This window comes from Calliphora vicina, chromosome 1 (assembly GCF_958450345.1).
Source record: "Calliphora vicina chromosome 1, idCalVici1.1, whole genome shotgun sequence".
Classification (NCBI taxonomy): domain Eukaryota; kingdom Metazoa; phylum Arthropoda; class Insecta; order Diptera; family Calliphoridae; genus Calliphora; species Calliphora vicina.
Window position 1 is genome coordinate 12172099 of NC_088780.1, and position 19822 is coordinate 12191920.

At 29.3% G+C, this 19822-nt stretch overlaps 5 protein-coding genes across 8 annotated transcripts in view; 3 read left to right on the top strand and 2 right to left on the bottom strand.

Moving 5' to 3' along the window:
- Positions 1–980: 980 nt before the first annotated feature.
- Positions 981–3557, bottom strand: LOC135963982 (acyl-coenzyme A thioesterase 9, mitochondrial-like). Its single transcript, XM_065516016.1, has 4 exons — positions 3433–3557; positions 3247–3370; positions 3106–3176; positions 981–2619 (listed from the first exon to the last, which is right to left on the bottom strand). Exons 2-4 carry the CDS (start codon positions 3333–3335, stop codon positions 1451–1453), a joined length of 1329 nt encoding a protein of 442 aa, XP_065372088.1. The 5' UTR covers positions 3336–3370; positions 3433–3557; the 3' UTR covers positions 981–1450.
- A 346-nt stretch (positions 3558–3903) lies between these two features.
- Positions 3904–5413, top strand: LOC135948684 (acyl-coenzyme A thioesterase 9, mitochondrial-like). Its single transcript, XM_065498084.1, has 3 exons — positions 3904–4039; positions 4097–4158; positions 4214–5413. Exons 1-3 carry the CDS (start codon positions 3951–3953, stop codon positions 5383–5385), a joined length of 1323 nt encoding a protein of 440 aa, XP_065354156.1. The 5' UTR covers positions 3904–3950; the 3' UTR covers positions 5386–5413.
- Positions 5414–6212: 799 nt separating this feature from the next.
- LOC135963983 (JNK1/MAPK8-associated membrane protein) lies at positions 6213–8773 on the top strand. The gene is made up of 5 exons (XM_065516017.1): positions 6213–6546; positions 6606–6818; positions 6883–7049; positions 8390–8524; positions 8587–8773. Exons 1-5 carry the CDS (start codon positions 6311–6313, stop codon positions 8739–8741), a joined length of 906 nt encoding a protein of 301 aa, XP_065372089.1. The 5' UTR covers positions 6213–6310; the 3' UTR covers positions 8742–8773.
- A 503-nt stretch (positions 8774–9276) lies between these two features.
- sip3 (septin interacting protein 3) lies at positions 9277–13955 on the bottom strand. Of its 3 annotated transcripts, none has more exons than XM_065499004.1 (7): positions 13905–13955; positions 13276–13549; positions 13111–13167; positions 12855–13043; positions 11177–11993; positions 10603–10835; positions 9277–10542 (listed from the first exon to the last, which is right to left on the bottom strand). In XM_065499004.1, the coding sequence occupies exons 2-7, from the start codon at positions 13399–13401 to the stop codon at positions 9982–9984; spliced, it is 1983 nt and encodes a 660-aa protein (XP_065355076.1). In that variant the 5' UTR covers positions 13402–13549; positions 13905–13955; the 3' UTR covers positions 9277–9981. The 3 variants fall into 3 exon arrangements, with proteins under 3 accessions (XP_065355076.1, XP_065355077.1, XP_065355078.1); XM_065499005.1 differs by lacking the exon at positions 13905–13955 and adding an exon at positions 13767–13887 and having other exon boundaries at positions 13276–13553; XM_065499006.1 differs by lacking the exon at positions 13905–13955 and adding an exon at positions 13767–13873.
- A 1254-nt stretch (positions 13956–15209) lies between these two features.
- faf (ubiquitin carboxyl-terminal hydrolase-like faf) overlaps positions 15210–19822 on the top strand; it is a 36847-nt gene continuing 32234 nt past the window's right edge. The window contains exon 1 of one of the 2 annotated variants that reach the window (XM_065499008.1): positions 15210–15361. The gene's annotated coding sequence lies outside the window, so the exon portion shown is untranslated. Of the gene's footprint in view, positions 15475–19822 lie in introns of both variants that reach the window. The other variant, XM_065499007.1, reaches the window with a different exon arrangement.

Consider the following 19822-nt stretch of genomic DNA (forward strand, 5'->3'; position numbering starts at 1 on the left):
AATCAGCGGTTTTATTATTTCATCTTATTTTAAGTTATTACTTTGGATTTTTTCAACATTTGTTTATATTTTTTTGCAGCGTTGCCAATTACTTTGATACATTTTTCATTTCCTGTTTCAGTGTAGCAAAATAACTCAAAGACAATTTAATTTAATTAATTTGCCAAAAAACTAAATAATAAATTTTTAATTTAATAAATGATTTATAAAACAAAATTTGTTTTATAAATCAGTAATAAATTTAAAAATTGATTATAAATATATAGTTGATCAAGCCCGACAATGCCAATACCCTACACTAAATAAATGAGCAAAAATAATTTTTTTTTAAATATATAAGAGCCAGCTTTGTCAACTATTTTTAACCAAAACGCGCCGTTCATACTTTCAAAACACGCTAAAAATACATTTAAATTCAAAATCACTAAAAATGATATTAAATTCAACCATTTGGTGTTTTAATTCTGGAACAAACAGTGGATTTTATATTAAAATATTTTTTTAAGTTAAATATTTCAGTTACATTTATATAAGAAATTTTGAAAATTCCCTATACTGATTGAATAAAATACTTTTTAAGATTTCTTGGATGTAGGGAAACATTCAAAAAATATTTCTCTACTTTTTTACATAGCTAAATTTTGTTAAAATTTAGTACAAATACCATTTTTAATTTAATTTTTTATGAAACAGATTTTGGAAAAAATACTTCCAAAAAAAATATATATAATTTAGATAAATTGAAATTTAAAGTTTGTAATTTCTATTTTTTTATACACATGACTGATTCCCACCAACGATTTAAAATCATGATCTGAATAATTAGTTCAAGAGATTTTCCCAAAATTTCCAAAATAAATTAGGATTTGAACCCGTCATTCCGAAAAATTGGTAGATTGTTAGCAGTTTCAATGCGCCAAATTTTGGGCATTACTAATGAAGAAATTTCTTAATAAAATATTTTTTATTTATTAATAAATTCACAATTATTTAATCAAATTTTTAAAATTTTTAAAACAAATAAGTACTTATGTATAATTAAATATTTAATAACGACATTTTTCTTAACAGAAATAAATTAAATTCAATCTTCATTAATTAAGCACGAGGTCTCTATATGTATTTTTTTGCAATTGGATGAAGATTGAATTTACAACACAATAATAGGCCCAATAACATAGAATATTATTAAAAACAATTTAAGCCATAGAGAAACATAGAGCGGAAACTAGATAAAAATCTAATCTTTAATTTCACATACATTCTCACCCCATATGTTTTTGACAACTGGGTTAGGTCTTTGACAGGAGAGTTTCCGATCTATGTGCATTTATCTATGATTTAAGCTCTATGCAAAGCTTAATTTAATTAAATATTACAAAAAAGCTTTGAACTATTTAACTTATACTTTCTAAATAAAACTAAAATATTTCATTCTGCCACTATAATTTTACTCCAAACCCAAAGCATATTTAAACTTACGGCGACCTTGTATATACCACATAGTTTCATGATACGATCTGGGCAACACTTCGGGCACCTCTTCCGCCGAAGAGAAGGTATAGTAGAAAACATTCGAAGTCAATTGATTGCCAGTGGCGGCATCAATTACATCGGCCACAGTCATCATTTGCAAATAGTTAACATCCGTATACACCACATAGGCGGTCATTTTAATGATTGAATTCACACTAACAGGCTTTTCAAAGCTTATATCGCAAATATGCTCCAATTTCGGGCGACTCTTGCAATAGAGACTGGCCCCCACCCAGCTAATTTCCAAAGCATTGCGCATTAGAAAACCACCAAATACTGTATTTTGAGCATTACGATTTTCCGGAAACGAGGCCATGGTATTGGTAACAAATGAGTCGGACATCCAGCGGCATTTGGCGGGCAAAACACGTGTATTCAATTCCATGGTTGTTTGAGGGGTAGTTCTCTTAAACAAGTTGTACATTAGCGATTGTTCATAATTGTTGGGTTCTACTTTGAAAATCGATGATGCCTGCAGTATCTGACGACGCTTTTTACGTTCTTCGCCACCATTTAATATCTTAATTTCTTCATCGTTGGCCGGTTGTATGGGATTGACGGGAGCTGCCGCCGTATTTGTGGCATTACGGGCCGCCATTAGAAACAAAGCTCTAGTGATTTTTCTCCACACATTATGATCTTTTTGTTCTATCCACACCACAATTTCCATAGAACTCTTACCCACCCATGTAACATGACCCGATATTCTGATATCTTCGGTGGCTTTAGCTCTTACATCGGAAAATGTTATTTTGTCCACTAAAATGGTTACAAAAGTGTATGGCAAGGGTACATTTTCTGGCAGATTGTTGGGCTTGATATGTTGATGACACACCCAGACGGCAAACATATCCATATCCTCCATTAAACGACCCAGACGTACATTACCCAAAAATGAGATGTATTTATCTTGCAAAGTCTTGTCCTCACTCAATGGCAAAATGGCCGAGGTAAAAGAATCTTGCATAGAACGTGGTGGTAAATCGTTTACTTTCGGTTCATAATTCAAGAGATGTTCACGGGTCTTGGGCACTGGAGAGTAGCCGTGTTCTAAGCCCAAACGATTCATGGTTTCTTCTTTGACTGTGGAAAAGAGAAAGCGGAAAAAATGTAGTAAAAACAATTAGGAGAGCTATATATATTCGGCAGTGCCGAATCTTATTGTCTTTGTAGGAAAAAATACTTCAATAAAAATATAAAAAACAATCAGGGTTGTCATAGAATCCAGAATCGGTTTTGAAAACGACAGAAAAAAAACATTGGTCTCGCGAAATCGAAAGTTATCGGTTTTATATTCGATCTAGAATTAAATTCTTTATCGATTAAACAAAAAATTACATTGGATTTCATAAATGAAATGTTCCTTTCTTGTAGTTTTCAATACCGATTCCGACAATGATTTGATTCTATGATAACCCCGAATAGTTGTGGTCTTGAAGTGTGATTTATTAATCATTCGTTTTAAAATAAAAATCAACTTTTATTTTTTGTGCTGTAAACAATTTAAAGCAATTCAAAAATTTAAATCATTTCCTTCCTCCACTCAAATGTTTAAAAATACATACATACCTTCAGCCATTGTACCAGCATAGTAGGGATCATTTTCGCCATGCTGCAAACCAATATTACGTCTGGACCCACTATAAATATTAATAAATTCAAAACAATTTACATATAATTCTTTCCAACTAAATCTTATTTACAACTTACACAGCAGCCGCTAGTACAAAATCTTTCTGTAATGGCTGCCAACTTGTTGTTGCTAACAAATTTCTAATTTTTAATACATTTCTTAACATTTTTAATAAAATTTATTTAAAAAATATTCCACCGTCTGGAATGAAATTCGAAAAATAACTGCTTATCTTGACGAAACCAAAAAAATGAATAACCTACATAGTCTAGTACCACCAAAACAAGGCCTTTTGTTGTTGGTTGAATTTGTATTTTGGACTATAAATCCGTGACGTTTTTGTTTAAATAATAAAATATTAGCAATTTCATCGTATTATACGGAAAAAACAACAACCAACTAAACTAAATAGTAGTTTTTATAAACAAAACAAATGATGATTGTAAAAAAGAGATAAAGAAAGAGAGAGAGATAAATGTTTAACAGCGGTATTATGCTCTTTAAACTTGTTTTAGAGAGAGACGAGTTCCGATTAAATATTAAATTAAAATTTTTACTTTATTTACGTTGTAACAAAGAAAATGTTAATACTACATTCATATTCTTGTTAATTAGTTAATATGGTGTTAATTATTTACATTGAATTTGGTTTTTTACTCTTAATTTCTCTATGGATTTGTTTTTATTAGTAGTTAGAGCTGCCAATTGTTTTGAATTTTCAGTTTCCTGTTTATTGTCAACAAAAAATATTTTTTATAATTGTCTTGTTTATTAAATTTGTATGTTAAAGACATTAAAATTCTTAGGAAATTGTTATTACAACAAGAAATATGTTAACAATTCAATACTTTTGAAATTGGTGACTTATAGGTAAAAGCAAATAAATATTTCTTTAATAATAATCAACACCTATTGAATTTTGTTTAGCTCTTCAGCAAATATTGGCTTAAAAAATGATCTACCTAAAAAATCGGGCACTATGAAAGAAGGTAAACGAATTTTTCAATAATTATTGAAATAAATAATAGGTCTCTTTTCTCCTAGTTAATCTCAAAATAATGCAAAGATTGGGCTTAGAAACCGGCTACATTAGAGAGGCTGAAAATCGCGAGCATCTTTTAAAATATACCCCCCTACAACAGGAACTACCAGTTCGCTCTATGAAGGATTCCTATATGGAGGCATATATACCTTTAAGTATTTGTGCCGATATGCAGGTGAATTATGTCAGTCCTGTGGGAACAGTGCGCTTGGGTCGGCTTATGGAACAATTGGATATGTTTGCAGTGTGGATATGTCAACAACATGTGCTACTACCCAAATTACCGGCCAACGAATATTTGCCCTATACATTTGTTACCGTCTTGGTGGATAAAATGATGTTTTCAAAGTTACTGCCATTATACAATCAAGATATACGTTTAACTGGTCATGTGTCATGGGTGGGTAGGACATCATTGGAGATAAGTGTTTGGTTGGAGCAAAAACATCAAGACAACTTTCGCCAAATAACGCAGGCGGTATTTCTAATGGCTGCTCGCAATGCCACAAATACCCAAGCGGCTCCCATCAATCCTTTAGAGCCAAGCAATGAACAAGAAAGAGAAATTTTCAATTTGGGTGAAGAAAGACGTAAAATTCGCAAACGTTTACATGAAACATCGATATTTAAAATAAAACCCTCGGAAGAGGAACATTCCCTAATGTACGATCTATTTCAGAAGACTACCAATAACACGCATCTACAATTGAATAATCGTTTTTTGCCCAGCAAATGTCGTTGGATGAATGATTCGTTTATTGTTAATACTTTCCTGTCCTTTCCCGAAAATCGTAATGCTCAAAATACCGTATTTGGTGGCTTTCTAATGCGACAATCCTATGAAATTAGCTGGATGAGAGCCTATCTGTATTGTGGCCAACGGCCGACATGTGAACGTTGCTGTGACATAAGTTTCGAAAAGCCCGTGCAAATGGGTTCCATTATTAAAATGATTGCCTATGTTGTGTATACAGAAGATAGATTTATGCAAATTATGACTGTGGCAGAGCTTTTAGATGCTAGTGGTGAAGGGGCCCATACCACGAATACATTTTACTATACATTTTCGTGCGGGCATAAAGTTACGGTGGTCTTGCCGAAATCCTATCATGAAACTATGTGGTATATACATGGCAGGCGAAAATTTTATTATGCAATGGATAAAGTTAAATAAAAATTTAAAATTTCTGGTTTTAATTCAAAATGTATAGACAAATTTTAAATATATGTACACAAATTTATGTAAATATTTGGCGAAACTTTAGTTTATGGGCGTTACTCTGGATACTTCAAATATTTGCTATCTTTTATTTTTGTTGTTTTTTATCTTATTCGATTTATATATACGTCATTGGATAGCTTTTAAAAATACCTTTTACATGATATATAAATATTACAATCCGTATTCATAAAGAAATTTTAAATTTAAACGTTTTAAAATCAAATTTTGTATGGAAATTTTGCTGGGTAAAACTTTTGGACCCAGTAGGTTAAAAATTATATGATTGGAAATATGTAAGTTTACTCAAAATATGTCAGATTAAAGGAACACTTTATTTACAAGACTTTAGGCTTTCATTTAACATTCTCACTCCCCAATTATGGGCCATTAAAGAAAAATATTTTAAGAGTAATACTGTCGAGATTTTAAAAGTTATGCGGTTGACTGATATCTTAAAGTAAAACTTTGCACCAAAAATCGAAAATCCGGAATTAAGATAAATGATTGGAATGCTTTATAGCTCATCTTGAAAGTTATGATTCGATCCGAAGACAAATATAATTTTAAACAACTGCCATTTGTTGCATATCTGTAATAATCTGTGTAATACAATTTACAATTTATTTGACAGTTATAAAATAGTATTGCCAACCATTTGAATTTAAATTCCACCGGAAATTTTGTGTTTACATTTATTTGTTGTTGTAAACACTACAGGTGTCACTCATAATAAACAGTGTTGGTTAAGTCTCTCTCTCTTTTACCCAACAGCTGACCGTAAACAATACAAATTTGCAAGAAAAATTACAAATTGTGCGACATTTTTATAGAAAGATGTTAAAATATTTATTTAAATAAAAAATAGCCATCATTCAAAATGACTTCATCATTAGAACGTTGTCCGGGTCAGTATTGTGGACGCATACAATTGGATAATGAAACCTGGAGTGATTGTGGCCCCTGTCCCAGAGGTTTTCGGGTAAATGAAAGTTATGCTTGTACCCAATGTGAGGAGGAGTTGGATGCCTATTCGTGGTTTTATTTGGGCTTTATGGCGGCATTGCCCCTAATGATGCACTGTTTCTTTATTGATTTGGATGCCAAGGATAGAAAGTAACTAAATACTTTTATGTTTTTGTAAGTAAAACTTATTTTATTTTCCTTTATTATAGATTTTCCCGCAAACAATTGATTTTAACTACTTGTGCTTGCGTGGAGGTTATTATTTCGGCCATAGCTGCTATACTCTTAATGGAGCCCATGGGTGAATTTCGTTTATTTTCTTGTCCAGTTCGCAAATTCTCCGATTGGTATACCCTTTTCTATAATCCTGCTCCTAATTATGAGAAATCTTTACACTGTACCCAAGAGGCAGTGTATCCTTTGTAAGTTTTGTTTTAGACTGATTTCGGTTGGAGTAATCTATTGTTTTTCTCTTTGTGTTTCTAGGCAAACTATTATATTGGTCTTCTACTTTTTGTGTTTGGTCACCATGTTTATTATAAGGCCATTGGTTAGCACCATATTGGAAGTGAGAGGAAAGGCACCCATTTATGCTGCTTTATACTTTCTACCATTGATTACGTTTATTCATGCCTTGGCATGTGGACTAATATGTAAGTATGTGATGTAAAGTATGTAAATTAAGTTATAACCTGTATTAGTGTTTTTATACCCTTCATCAGGTAATATATAAGTTGTATCCTTTGGAATTTTTAAATTTTTCATTTGATACCCCATAAATATATTCTGAGTCATATATCGACATACATACAAAATTGATACATCAATACATCTGCTATAGTCCTGATTCGGTTGCAATTTAAATTAGGGAAAATCGGCCCACAAATGGCTGAGATATAGCAAACCACGACTACCTCGATTTTTGTTCCTTATTTTTTTAAGATTGTATATAAGAAGTGCTATTGGTAATTACATTATATAAAAATGAAATTTATGTAATTCTAACTACTTACAAGTTGCTAAAAACAAATGCCAATATACCAAATTTGATATAAAATTATGAGTCCTTTTTAATATGGTAGTGCTTTATTTAGATTAAAAATATAACATTTGCAAAGCGTTTTATGTTATTTGTTTTAACGCTGTGCTATATCCACATTGTCCAGAACTTCTTCTGAAAGCTATTAAAAAGTGGAACCGTTATCGAAAGATGTTATGCATCTTTTGTTGGATCCATTACTTCCTAGTGATTCATCAGACTCCAGTTTTTTGATAACAGCAAGTCCAAATATTTCCCGATTTTCTCCATTCCGATTTTGGTTGTTGCACAGTGTAATTGTTATTCGTTTTTAAAAATAAACTTATTAATAAAACTAAAAAAAGTTTAATTTCATATGAATATTTCGACCTATGCCGGCAATAGGGTAAATGTCCAAAATCTATAGATTTAAATAGTTACTTGCTATAAATAAAATTACTTATATAATTTAAATTTTTTGAAAGATATATTAAAATAATTTCTTACAATTGAAAATAGTGTAGAATTTCTTCCGAGGTAGTGTAGTTTAGCCGCCACTACCGCTCATTCTACTGAAGTAGCAGTACCCATTTTGCATTACTTTATTAGCTTACCTCCTTGCGTGCAATATTTCCATATAAATGAAATTAATATGGCCAAGCGTTTAGAAGATACGAATTTAGTTCCACTAAATTAGGGTTTTCTCCCACTGTGCGACAATGAGTCAAAATATGGAAAAAATATTTTGTTCACCAAAAATAAAATTGTTTTGGATGATTTGGTAATCAACTGCATAACAATCAAGTTAATTATTTTGAAAAACTGTTAATTTCTGAAGTTTAATCTTGATTAAGATTTGGCCAAATAATAAAGTTTAAAATGTTTATATTTCTAATAAATATATCGCATATTTTAGCATTTATTTTCAAAATATTTATTTCGCATATGTTTAATAACACGTTTCCTTTATTTCAGACTATTCTTTTCCCTACATGAGCATTGCTATATCCATGATAGCCAATGCCATACACTATTCCATGAAATTAGATCAATCTTTTAAAGCTCTAATCAAATCTTCGTGCTTGGAAATTAAAAATTTAGTTATAATATGTAAGTTTCACCAACATTTTAAATATTCGTCAATTCTATTTTTATAAACATCAAATTTTTAGGCATACAATGGCTTTTATTAGCCTATGGTATTATAGCTTTAGGACATCACTATGCCTTGTTGTGTTTAGTGCCCTTTCCTTCTATATTTTATATATTAACTGTGCGTTTTACCGATCCGGCCGAGTTTCGGGAAAGTGAAGCACGCAGTAGTTAAGGTGAATTAAAGACACATATTTTTCTATTTAAGTCTACATTTTTTTAAATAAACAAATTTATTTCAGATATAGAATGTTAGCCGCACTACAAGTTTCTTCAATCAAAATATAAAAAACCAGCAATTAAATTTTGTTGTCAATAAAGAAGGTGTTGTAAAGAAAAAAGGTGAGTTGAATAAATCATCTATAAGAAAAATATAAGTTTTGGGAAAATCTGAAATAATCCCCGTTTTGTAAATCGTATACGAGTAAAGTTTTAAATATTAAAACGAATTCACATATGCCCAATTCACAATTGATGTGAATTGGGCATATTCACAATAGTGTTGTGTAAGTCGAATCCACAAGTTTTAATTATTTTAATTTCGAGTAAAAAAAAAGTTTAAATGTACAAAATCGTGCAATTTGCATCAATTATTCGATTTTGAAAATCAATCGATTTACATTTGAATATGAAATGCTATGAAAAAATTATTTTTAAATAAAAAAGATTTTGTTCCTTGTAAGCTATTCAAAATTAAAACAAATCCTCGATTTTATATAATGTTTGTGTATGTTTTTATTTATTTAAATTCTAAATGTAATTATAAATTATTTAAATACATATACATTAATCATAATTTTTATTTTTCATTCCCATTTTATACGATTTTCTTTTTGTTTGTTTAAATCCAATATTTCTTAATTTATACACAATACATGTTATAACTACATATTGTTTTTAAAGTATCTCTCTTCTTTTATCTCATTTTGTATCCGCTTTTTTTTTTGTTTTGCTATTAAAAGATTGTTTAATAAATTTCTTGTAAGGGCTTTTTTTCTGTTAATGCTCACATAACGCAATTTTTTTTGTAAAAGAAAGATAAAAGTTGGCATGAAATGAAAAAAAGTAATAATGCTAGTAAAATAAACAAATAGTAGTAATGAAAATTAAAAAAATAAAACGTACAAGCATATTTTTCAATATAAACAAATACAAAATGTTACTTACAACTTCGTTTAATGCAAAAAATTATAGTATTAATTAATAATAATAAAACATTTCTCCACATAGATCGCTAGAAAAACGTTACTGTTACTATATATAGTATTTAAAACAAAGTAAAAATGTGTGTTTTTTTGTTTGTTTTTATATTTATATGAAAGAAAAAGAAAAAATCGTTTTCAGTCCAACGTTCAGTTGCAAAAAGTGTTAAGTAGTAATTTTGTAAAATTGAGCCTTAACATTTTTCATTTTTTTTATTCAGTAGACGTTTTATTGCGTTCTTCGAGGAATTTTAAGCGTCGTTTACGCAACTCGTTCATATGTTCCGCTGTGCTGTCTATTGATGACGTCGGAGCTGATGAAGTAGTGGGAGCAGTAGTAGTTGAAGTAGAATTTTCAACATATATGTGATCTTCACCACCTAAATCTTCTATAGTCACTTGATTATGTTTGGCAACTGGTGTATCTGTGGTAGATGTTGTCGTTATAGTGTTAGCTACTTCAGCTTTGGGTGATGATGTCTTTAGTAAAGCTGCTGCCGCTGAGGTTGTAGGTAATTCTTCCGTTTTAGCTGTTTCAGCAGTTGGTGTAGCCGTGTCAGTTGCAGAAGCTGTGGCTGCTGCTGCTGCGGCAGATGTTGATGGTTGCTCTACGGTACTTGCGGGAGTATTGGAGCTAGCAGCTTCTGCTGTTGCTGCTGGTCTAGCTGCAGCAGCAGGCGTTGGATTTAAGTTCTGTGTACGAGCAGCTACTATTTGATAGTTATTCATTAAGATGTTGGCTGCATCCAACATTAGTTGTATGTTGCGCAAAAGCTAAAAAAAAGTACACAAGTTTAGTGTTGTTTTGATTATAACTGGGAATTTTTTTTTTACCTTGATGCGCTCTTCTATGTTCTTTCTTTCATTTCCTTCCAATGCTTTAAGTTCTTCATCAGTAAAGTTGGTTAGATCTGGTGGCATGGGTGGTGGTGGCACAGCATAGGGTGCAATAAATGGAAATGGTGGTGGCATCATGAAAGGTGGCGCCATCATGGGTAGGCCAGCAAAGTTGGGCAAACCATTTCCTCCGGTACCAGCCAAATTTGGTAGGGGGTTGGGTAAACCAGCTGTAAAATAAAAAAATTAGGAAAATTAAAATTATAGAGAAAACAAAAGCAATATTGAGGTGAAAAAATTGATATGTATATGAAAAATTTTTTAATTTAATTTGTTTAAAATGGTGAAAAAATATTTTTTTTTAAATTTTGTAAAAAAAAATATTTTTAAAAAAAATTTTGTAAAAAATATTTTTTTTTAATTTTAAAAATAAAATATTTTTTAAAAAAATGTTAATAAAATATTTTTTTTTAAATTTCGTAAAAAAAATATTTTTGTTTTAAATTTTGTAAAAAAAAATATTTTTTAAAAAAATCATTTTTTTTTCGAAAAAAAAATTGTCAAGACTTACCAAAATGTTCAAAAACATTTGTGGCAGCCGGAGAAGCTGGATTATCATTGCCGGCCGCATTAGCATTTGGTAATTGGGCATTAGCTGCCGTTCCTGCACCCGCATTAACAGCTGCTGCCGCTGCAGCACCATTTTCATTCTCATTGTTGTCATCAGGTCTCGGCAAAGCCGTCGAATTCGTAGCTGGGGCCCTTAATATATTCAAACGACAAGTAGGGCATGTCTGTTGTCTCTGAAACCACGATCTCAAACAAATCGTATGGAATATATGACCACAGGGCAATTTCTTCGAATGATTAACCATATCCTCACGGCAAATAATACAAATATTATCCGATAAACGTAATTCTTCCGGTGTAGCATCTGGATACAGGGTATTCATGTTGCGTATGGCACGACGTGACATGATGACATCACTTAGTGCCTTCTTAAAGTTTCTTATCGTAAAGAACATGGGCCGGAATACAAACATGGGTAGGGCATAGAATTTCGCCATTATCACCACAAAGAGAACATACAATATGACTTTGATAAAACCAATAAACAGTTCGGTGTACAATAAAAAGACGGCTTTGTTTTCCCAGGGTGTATCGGTACGCATTTCGGCGGCATGTAAAACATATTTAATGGCCGTGCTGGCAACCACAGTTAGTAAGATGGCATACTCAAAACCAAATACCAATTGCACAGTGGGACCACGAGCCAATGTTGAGTTGTAGGCATGCATGAGCAGCATGTAGTCGAGAGTGCCCAAGACCATTAGAAGGCTGGCAACACGTATGTGGAAAAGCCAGCCTAAAACGGGAGAACGCTCCATCTGAAAAAACAGCAAAAAAAAAAGTAAATTATTTTTCCAATAACCGAATTGCTGATTTATTGTTAATTAAATTTTTGGGAGAACATTTTCAAAAAAAGCTTTGGTTGAACATTTGTTTAAGCAAAAAAATAAAAATTAAAAAAAAAAATATTTTAAAATTTATTTAAAAACAATTAAGAGAAGAGAGTTGGTAAAAAATATTTGTGAATAAGTTTTTTGTTTAAAAAAAAAAAATCTTTATAAAAAAAAAAAATTTTGCGAGAAAAAATTTATACAAATTTGAAAAATTTGGATCAAAAATTTTCCAATTTGGATGAAAAATGGTTGGCTTAAAATTGTGTAGGAAAAAAAAAGGTTTCTAAAATTTTAAAAATCTAATTTTTTTTTTTACAAAATAAATTAAAATATTTTATGTAAATTGTATAAACTTATTATGTGCATGACAACCATTTTCTATAAAGCATCTTACAATTCAGCCAAAATATTTTGAGAAAATTAAAAATATCAAAAACCTAAAGAATGATGATTTAATAATATTTGTTTGTCATTAGGACATATGGTAGTGTGATCATTCCAATTTTTAGTATTTGTATACTAAATAAAAAAATAAACAAAAAGAAACCAACAACAACTCGTATAAAAAAAGCAACAACAAAAACTATAACAAATTGAAATATAAAATTGTATGTGTGTCAAAAGTGCAAGAAGCATCTATACAATACACAAGTTAAACACCTCACAGAACATTCTAATATACAAAAACTAATTAACAAGTGTGATAATTAAAACTGTCTTTATCTCTTAGGAAAAAATACACAAAACAGCTAATTCCCAAAGTACTTTTTAACATAATATACTTACAAAATCCACACGTTCTTCGGCCAGCCAATGGAATGATTTAAGAAACAATAATACCGTAAACAAAGCCACAAATCGTGGATTAAAGTCATCACGAAAAACGGTAAAGGCCAAACAGGTTTCGGTAATAGCATACCAAAATCGTTCCAACAAATGTTCGAATTCAGCTGCTCTTAAAGTGCCCAAAAAGATCTATATACAAAAAAATTTAAAATTATTGAAAGACTAAAAACCTCTTAACACAATAAATACAAAATACCTTGCGCAGTAATTTTCCAAACATGAAAACAATTGCAAAGAATTGTATGTAAATCACCTGAAATATAATTTGTAATTAAAATATCATCACATAGGTACATTTATGAGGTCATGCATTTCTTTAACAGCTAACTACAAATTTTAAAATTCTTAAATTCCTACTTACCGCCATGGAGGCATTGGATTTGGTGATGTACACTACAGCTGGATAGAATTGTTTCTTTTGATACCAGGCATTGCCAATCACTGCACTGGTTAAGCCCAAGCATATTGTGGACAGCAAAAGCTGCATAATGTGGCTGCTGTTAACACGTCCAGCCCACTGGCTGATCGTCACCCAGAAGATGTTAATTTTGCTTTCAAATTAATTTTTTTTTTCTCAAAATGTTTTTGTTTTTTTTCCTTTTTTGCAATTTTAGTAAATTGTCCTACTTATTATACTGCCTTTCACACATGCACCACACATTGACACCAGTTAATTGTTGAGAAAAAAGATTATATTAAAAAAAGAAAAAAAATTATATATATATATTAAAAACAAAAATAATTTTAGTTTTTTTTTTGCTATTTTTTTTTTTGTGAGACTTCGTCAACCATAAAATTGTCATAAAACGAAATTTGCTAATTTAACACCGTTAAATAATTTATATTATTTACGTTTTATAGTTATCGCAAACTGCGGTATATACTATAGAGCACTTAAATTTTCTAATGTTTAAGATAATTTATATATTTAAATGCCGAAAAATTCTAAATAATTAATAAGAAAAAAAAAATTTTTTAGAGTACACGTACGTCGTTTTCTTGCCTTTTGCTGTTTTATCTTTTACCTTCATTCGTACTTCTTCAAAATGTCAAAATAAAAGTAAAAATAATGATTAAGGGTTGCCAATGTCTTGGAATTTGCTCAAACACTGAAAAAAAAAATTAAAAACTACCGTTAGGTTTTTTGGTTTAAATTTAATGCTGTTGGTTTTTGTGTAGATGATTTATAGTCTAAATTTTTGACTCATTTATATTTCTAAGCAAATAAAATCGTAAAAATCCCCTAAAATAATGTCGAAAAGCCGTTTCGGAAAATAATTCTTCTTTTAATAGCCAGCCTTCGCCAGAACGAAATAGTTAACATCTCTGATTCATTCAATTGCAAAATTGCAAGGTGGGCTACAGTGAACTGTAAATAATTTCATATTATGAAAATACAAAGTTTTGATTTTAATACGATTTAATTGAATATAAAGAATGTACATATGTCATCTTATTTGAAATTTTTGTGAACTTTATTAACCATTTAAGTCAGATCGAAATTACAGTTACCTCTAAATAACACAAATTAGCGTTACCTTTTAACAGTTTTGAATCGATAACCAATCTTGAAAGCGTGTTTTTATTACTTTATAACTTCTAAATCAAAAAAGAGCAAACAAAACCCTGTTACTAATAACAAATTGATTTTGTTTTATTATTCATCTTCATTTCTTCATTTTCCAATACGATTTAAAATCAATATATGTAGTTCGCTTTTAATTTCAAATTAATAAGAAAATAAAAAATTCTGCTGACTTAAATTTCTGCATCTGCTCTAATAAGAATTTTTATTATACCATCTGTGAAAAAAAGAATTTTTTTTCGGAATGAAACCACTTTCAGTTTTCTAAGTGGAATTTATATTAATTTGTAACATACATGGGAATATCTAATTGACGATTTCATTCGCGTTAAATTGAAAATAATTTCAATTAAATTTTTACATAACCATTATTTTGCTTAATTATAATGCTTTTTAAAGATATGTTTTCATTACGATAAATAATTAAATTATTAAAATTAATTACTATTTTTCTATTTGAATTCATAGTAATTGTACTTTTTTATTAAACTTTATTAAAATCTGTATATGTATTTTTATTTCAATATTTAATTGAATTCTTATTTATTACTTTACATTAATTCTTTCTGTTCTTCTGTTGAAAATTGGAGACTACCGTTGATTTTCTAATTAGAATCTTGAAATGTTTCGTTTTCAGCTGTAAATAAATTTTACTACAAAAATGTACAACACTGTAGTATTAAATACAACCATGCGGTGCAACGCACATCAAATAATAATCAAATAATTTCTCTCTGGGAGAAGAATTTTTGCAAATTCCCGAAAAGTGTCGATGTAAAATTTCTAAGCACGGAAAAAACGACTTTTTTGGGGATATTTAATACAAAAAATACAATAAAAATATATAAAATCAATAGAAAACGTAAGATAACAACACAAATAATAGAAATTATCAAAATATATTGTATTAAATATTGAAAAAATTAAAAAGCAAAAAATTGCAATACGACAAAGGAAAAATATAAGTTGAATGAAGTAAGCAAAGTTAGCAAAAAAAAAAAAGGAAAAGAAAGAAAAAACGCAACACAGGCAGAGAAGAAATATATTTTTTCAAAACGAAATAAGACGAGCAAAAAAGGTCGCCATTTTGTCTGTGCCCGGTTGAAATTTTTAATAAAATTTAAAAAAGTAGATAAAAATCTAAAAAAATTGCCTACACTTGTTTTAAAATACAAAACAACTATTAAAGAATAATTAAATTTTCTTAAAGCTAACATAAAAGCAAAAAAAAAAGAGTCGCTAAAAAAATTGTGTGAAAAATACAAGTCCGAAAAACAAAAAGTCAAAGCAGAAAAAGAGCACTTATAATAAAGAGAGAGAGAGAAACAAAATCGAATGCTAATTGGGCGGATGCAAAAATAATATGAAAAAATTAAAAAAAAAACAATCGGTGAGTTTTTCGGAAACATAAAGTGCACGAGAAAAGAAAATAGCGAAAAAAGAAGAGAGTGAAGAAAAGAAAAATTGCATTAAAAACGAAAGAATAAAAAGAATAACGTGTAAAAGAAAGAGCGAAAAATTGCAATTCGTTGTGAGGCAGACGGTGTTAAACAGTTTTTATTTTTAATTTGCAAAAATAAATCTACATAAAACAAAAGAAATAAAAATAAATTAAAAGCAATTTCTAAACGATTTTTATATATACAATATATAGATATTTTTTATTTTTACAAAACAAGTGCGTAAATAAATCGTATGTGTAATTTGTGCAAAAATAAAACTCGTCAATACATTTTCACTTTTTTTTTTTGTATTTTTCATTTTCAAGTGAGACGGCTGAGTTTTTCTTCTTTTGTGTGTTGTATGAAAATCGATAATAAATCGTTGTCTTCGTTTTATTAAAAAAAAGAAATGTTTTTGTTGGTTGGTTTCCGCAGCTGTGTGTTTTAGGATTTATGTTTAATTGCCGATTTTCGTAGACTTGAAAATACTAAAGTGTGCTTTTTTGTTCAGCTAGAAAAATATGTATAAAAAAGGAAAATTAATTTTTATTAACTTGATAACTTTTAAGGATATTTATTTATTTGTTTTTAGTTTAATTTGTGATTTTAATACCAATTAGATTATTAATTTTCTATAAATGAAAGTGTTTACTAGATATAAAATTAGCAATTTTAAAGTTTCTGAAATTTTTTAAGAATTTAATTGTCTTTTTATTATAGAAAGACCATAACCGTCTTCTAATTAATCAGCTGTTTTGCTGTTACTTGAGATGTCATGAATAACTCACATCATTTTTGATGGGTCGTGTGATAAGTCTAGATTTCTTTTGATTTTTTTTCTATTTGTACTTCTGAATGACTTTTTTAGAATTTTTTTTCTTAAAGAAATTGCGATAAAATCAAGTTTAGTAATTTTCATAATCATTTAAATGTGTATTTCAAATTGTTTTTAGATTGATGTTTTATTTTGCAAAAGAATATTTATTAATAAATTTTCTAAAAATAAACATTTTCAACCTATGCCTACCATTTTGATTTGTAAACTTGGCATTTTATGGAATTGTTTTAGTCTTGTGAAGTAAGAGGTTTATTGTGAAATTCGCGATTTTGCAAAAAACTATTCTTTTTATTATGATATAGTTTTTTTTATAAGGTATTTATTGAAAATTTGGGAATACCCTTACTGTATAAGAAAATAATATCGCTATAAAAGATATTACTTGCAATTACAATAAATAACAAGCAAATATTAGTCAGAGAAACGAAAATCAAGTAAAAACTTTAACAACAGTATATGTATGAGACTTGGCATGTAAAACAAAATGTAAACACATTTTTGCTAATTATACGTCATTTATATACATGACAACATGACATGTCGATGACATTGTTATCAGCTCTCACACCTTCATACAACAACAAACAATGTTTATCAAACATCTTTTTTTTTTGTATCTTCTCTTCACTTTATCCTTAATCAAAAATCTAATGAATTAATATGCAAATTTAATCATATGACATTTCTGCTCTCGAATTATAATGACATCACAAAAACAGTACATACACATTTATAAATAATTAAAATTAAAACAACTACAAACAACTAAAGAAAAGAAATCATAAAAAATAAGAATAATTAAAAAAAAGTGCTATAAAATGTGAAAAATTAATAAATAAAAGTGTTATAAATTTATGAATGTGCATTAAACAAAAACAAATTCAATAAGAGTACAAACAAATAAAAAGTATTTGATTTCATTAAACAAATAAAAACGTTAAATTTTTCTTCAATACTATAACACCAACTAATAATGTTATAAATTATTGATTATTTTATGATTCTCATCATTTGAGTAATAAAAACTTTTAGTCATGTCTTCAGGAATATATCTTTATCTATATGTATGAATTCTTATTTAGTGGATTTTTATTTTTCTAGTTACAAACAAGATAATGTACTTGCAAACTACTGCTGCTAGTATGGATGATTTGTTTTGTGGTTTTATATATTCCTTGTTATATTTATTTCTCCTTGGTTGTGTCATATTTCTATTTTACTGTTATTTGCAGTATGGGTTATTCCATAAACAAAATGCATAGTCACAGGATGAAAATAAAATAAAAGTATTGAATGATTAAAAAATATTACCTAGTGGTCAGACTCTGAGCAACTTTTCTATGGAAAAAGTTGTCAGACTCTGAGCAACTTTTCTATGGAAAAAGTTGTCAGACTCTGAGCAACTTTTCTATGGAAAAAGTTGTCAGACTCTGAGCAACTTTTCTATGGAAAAAGTTGTCAGACTCTGAGCAACTTTTCTATGGAAAAAGTTGTCAGACTCTGAGCAACTTTTCTATGGAAAAAGTTGTCAGACTCTGAGCAACTTTTCTATGGAAAAAGTTTTCAGACTCTGAGCAACTTTTCTATGGAAAAAGTTTTCAGACTCTGAGCAACTTTTCTATGGAAAAAGTTGTCAGACTCTGAGCAACTTTTCTATGGAAAAAGTTGTCAGACTCTGAGCAACTTTTCTATGGAAAAAGTTGTCAGACTCTGAGCAACTTTTCTATGGAAAAAGTTGTCAGACTCTGAGCAACTTTTCTATGGAAAAAGTTGTCAGACTCTGAGCAACTTTTCTATGGAAAAAGTTGTCAGTCTCTGAGCAACTCTTCTATGGAAAAAGTTGTCAGTCTCTGAGCAACTCTTCTATGAAAAAAGTTGTCAGACTCTGAGCAACTTTTCTATGGAAAAAGTTGTCAGACTCTGAGCAACTTTTCTATGGAAAAAGTTGTCAGACTCTGAGCAACTTTTCTATGGAAAAAGTTGTCAGACTCTGAGCAACTTTTCTATGGAAAAAGTTGTCAGACTCTGAGCAACTTTTCTATGGAAAAAGTTGTCAGACTCTGAGAAACTTTTCTATGGAAAAAGTTGTCAGACTCTGAGCAACTTTTCTATGGAAAAAGTTGTCAGACTCTGAGCAACTTTTCTATGGAAAAAGTTGTCAGACTCTGAGCAACTTTTCTATGGAAAAAGTTGTCAGACTCTGAGCAACTTTTCTATGGAAAAAGTTGTCAGACTCTGAGCAACTTTTCTATGGAAAAAGTTGTCAGAATCTGGACAATATTTCTATGGATAATTCCAACAGTAGTTTGCTTAGAATATATTGAAATTTTCTCAGAATCTGATGTGTTTTTCTATAGAAACAACTTTTTTAGATTTAAACTGAAAATTGAGGTTTTCGATAAATTGCCTATAGAAAACGTAAATTATCGATAAGTTTTCCATAGGAGCCAGAAGTTATCGATAAGTTTTCTATATTTAATTTTTCTTTAGAAAAAATAAGTTATCGAAAAATTTTGCATAGAGAAATTCAAGTTATCCATTTATCGATGGAAGATTTATGTTATCGATAAAATTTATATGACAAATTTGTGTTATCGATAAAATTTTTTATGGAAAGTATATGTTATCGATAAAATTTTAATTATCGATAAGTTTTCTGTAGATAATATAAGTTATCGAAAAATTTACCTTAAAGAGTTTTTGATGTCGACAATTTTGTTTAATGAAAATTTAAGTTATAGTTAAATTTTCTAAAGATAATTTAAGAAGTCTACAAAATTTCTTTCGAAAATTTAAGTTTTTGAAAAAATTTGTTATCAAAAAAAGTTGTTTAGCCAATTTTAGTTATCGAAAAATTGTCTATAAAAGATAAATTCGATAAATTTTCTATAGAAAGATATCGATAAGTTTTCTGTGGAACATTTAAGATTTTTCTATAGAAAATTGATCTTATCTATGGAATAACCCATACCCATTTTGAGTTGTGCAAAATATACATATACTACATACATATATGTATACAATATTTTTTTTTTGTTTGTCT

What these genes read in the sequence shown, in the direction of transcription:
- LOC135963983 (XM_065516017.1), top strand. Translation starts at nt 6,311, where the DNA reads ATGACTTCATCATTAGAACGTTGTCCGGGTCAGTATTGTGGACGCATA. An exon ending in CTTGGCATGTGGACTAATAT is followed by an intron (nt 7,050 to 8,389) that starts GTAAGTATGTGA and finishes CCTTTATTTCAG; the next exon opens with ACTATTCTTTTCCCTACATG. An exon ending in TAAAAATTTAGTTATAATAT is followed by an intron (nt 8,525 to 8,586) that starts GTAAGTTTCACC and finishes TCAAATTTTTAG; the next exon opens with GCATACAATGGCTTTTATTA.
- sip3 (XM_065499004.1), bottom strand. Translation starts at nt 13,401, where the DNA reads ATGCAGCTTTTGCTGTCCACAATATGCTTGGGCTTAACCAGTGCAGTG. An exon ending in TTGGAAAATTACTGCGCAAG is followed by an intron (nt 13,044 to 13,110) that starts GTATTTTGTATT and finishes TTTTGTATATAG; the next exon opens with ATCTTTTTGGGCACTTTAAG. An exon ending in ACATAGAAGAGCGCATCAAG is followed by an intron (nt 10,543 to 10,602) that starts GTAAAAAAAAAA and finishes ACTTTTTTTTAG; the next exon opens with CTTTTGCGCAACATACAACT.
- LOC135963982 (XM_065516016.1), bottom strand. Translation starts at nt 3,335, where the DNA reads ATGTTAAGAAATGTATTAAAAATTAGAAATTTGTTAGCAACAACAAGT. An exon ending in TTTGTACTAGCGGCTGCTGT is followed by an intron (nt 3,177 to 3,246) that starts GTAAGTTGTAAA and finishes TAATATTTATAG; the next exon opens with TGGGTCCAGACGTAATATTG. An exon ending in TGCTGGTACAATGGCTGAAG is followed by an intron (nt 2,620 to 3,105) that starts GTATGTATGTAT and finishes TCTTTTCCACAG; the next exon opens with TCAAAGAAGAAACCATGAAT.
- LOC135948684 (XM_065498084.1), top strand. Translation starts at nt 3,951, where the DNA reads ATGTTAAAGACATTAAAATTCTTAGGAAATTGTTATTACAACAAGAAA. An exon ending in TTGAAATTGGTGACTTATAG is followed by an intron (nt 4,040 to 4,096) that starts GTAAAAGCAAAT and finishes AATTTTGTTTAG; the next exon opens with CTCTTCAGCAAATATTGGCT. An exon ending in ATCGGGCACTATGAAAGAAG is followed by an intron (nt 4,159 to 4,213) that starts GTAAACGAATTT and finishes CTTTTCTCCTAG; the next exon opens with TTAATCTCAAAATAATGCAA.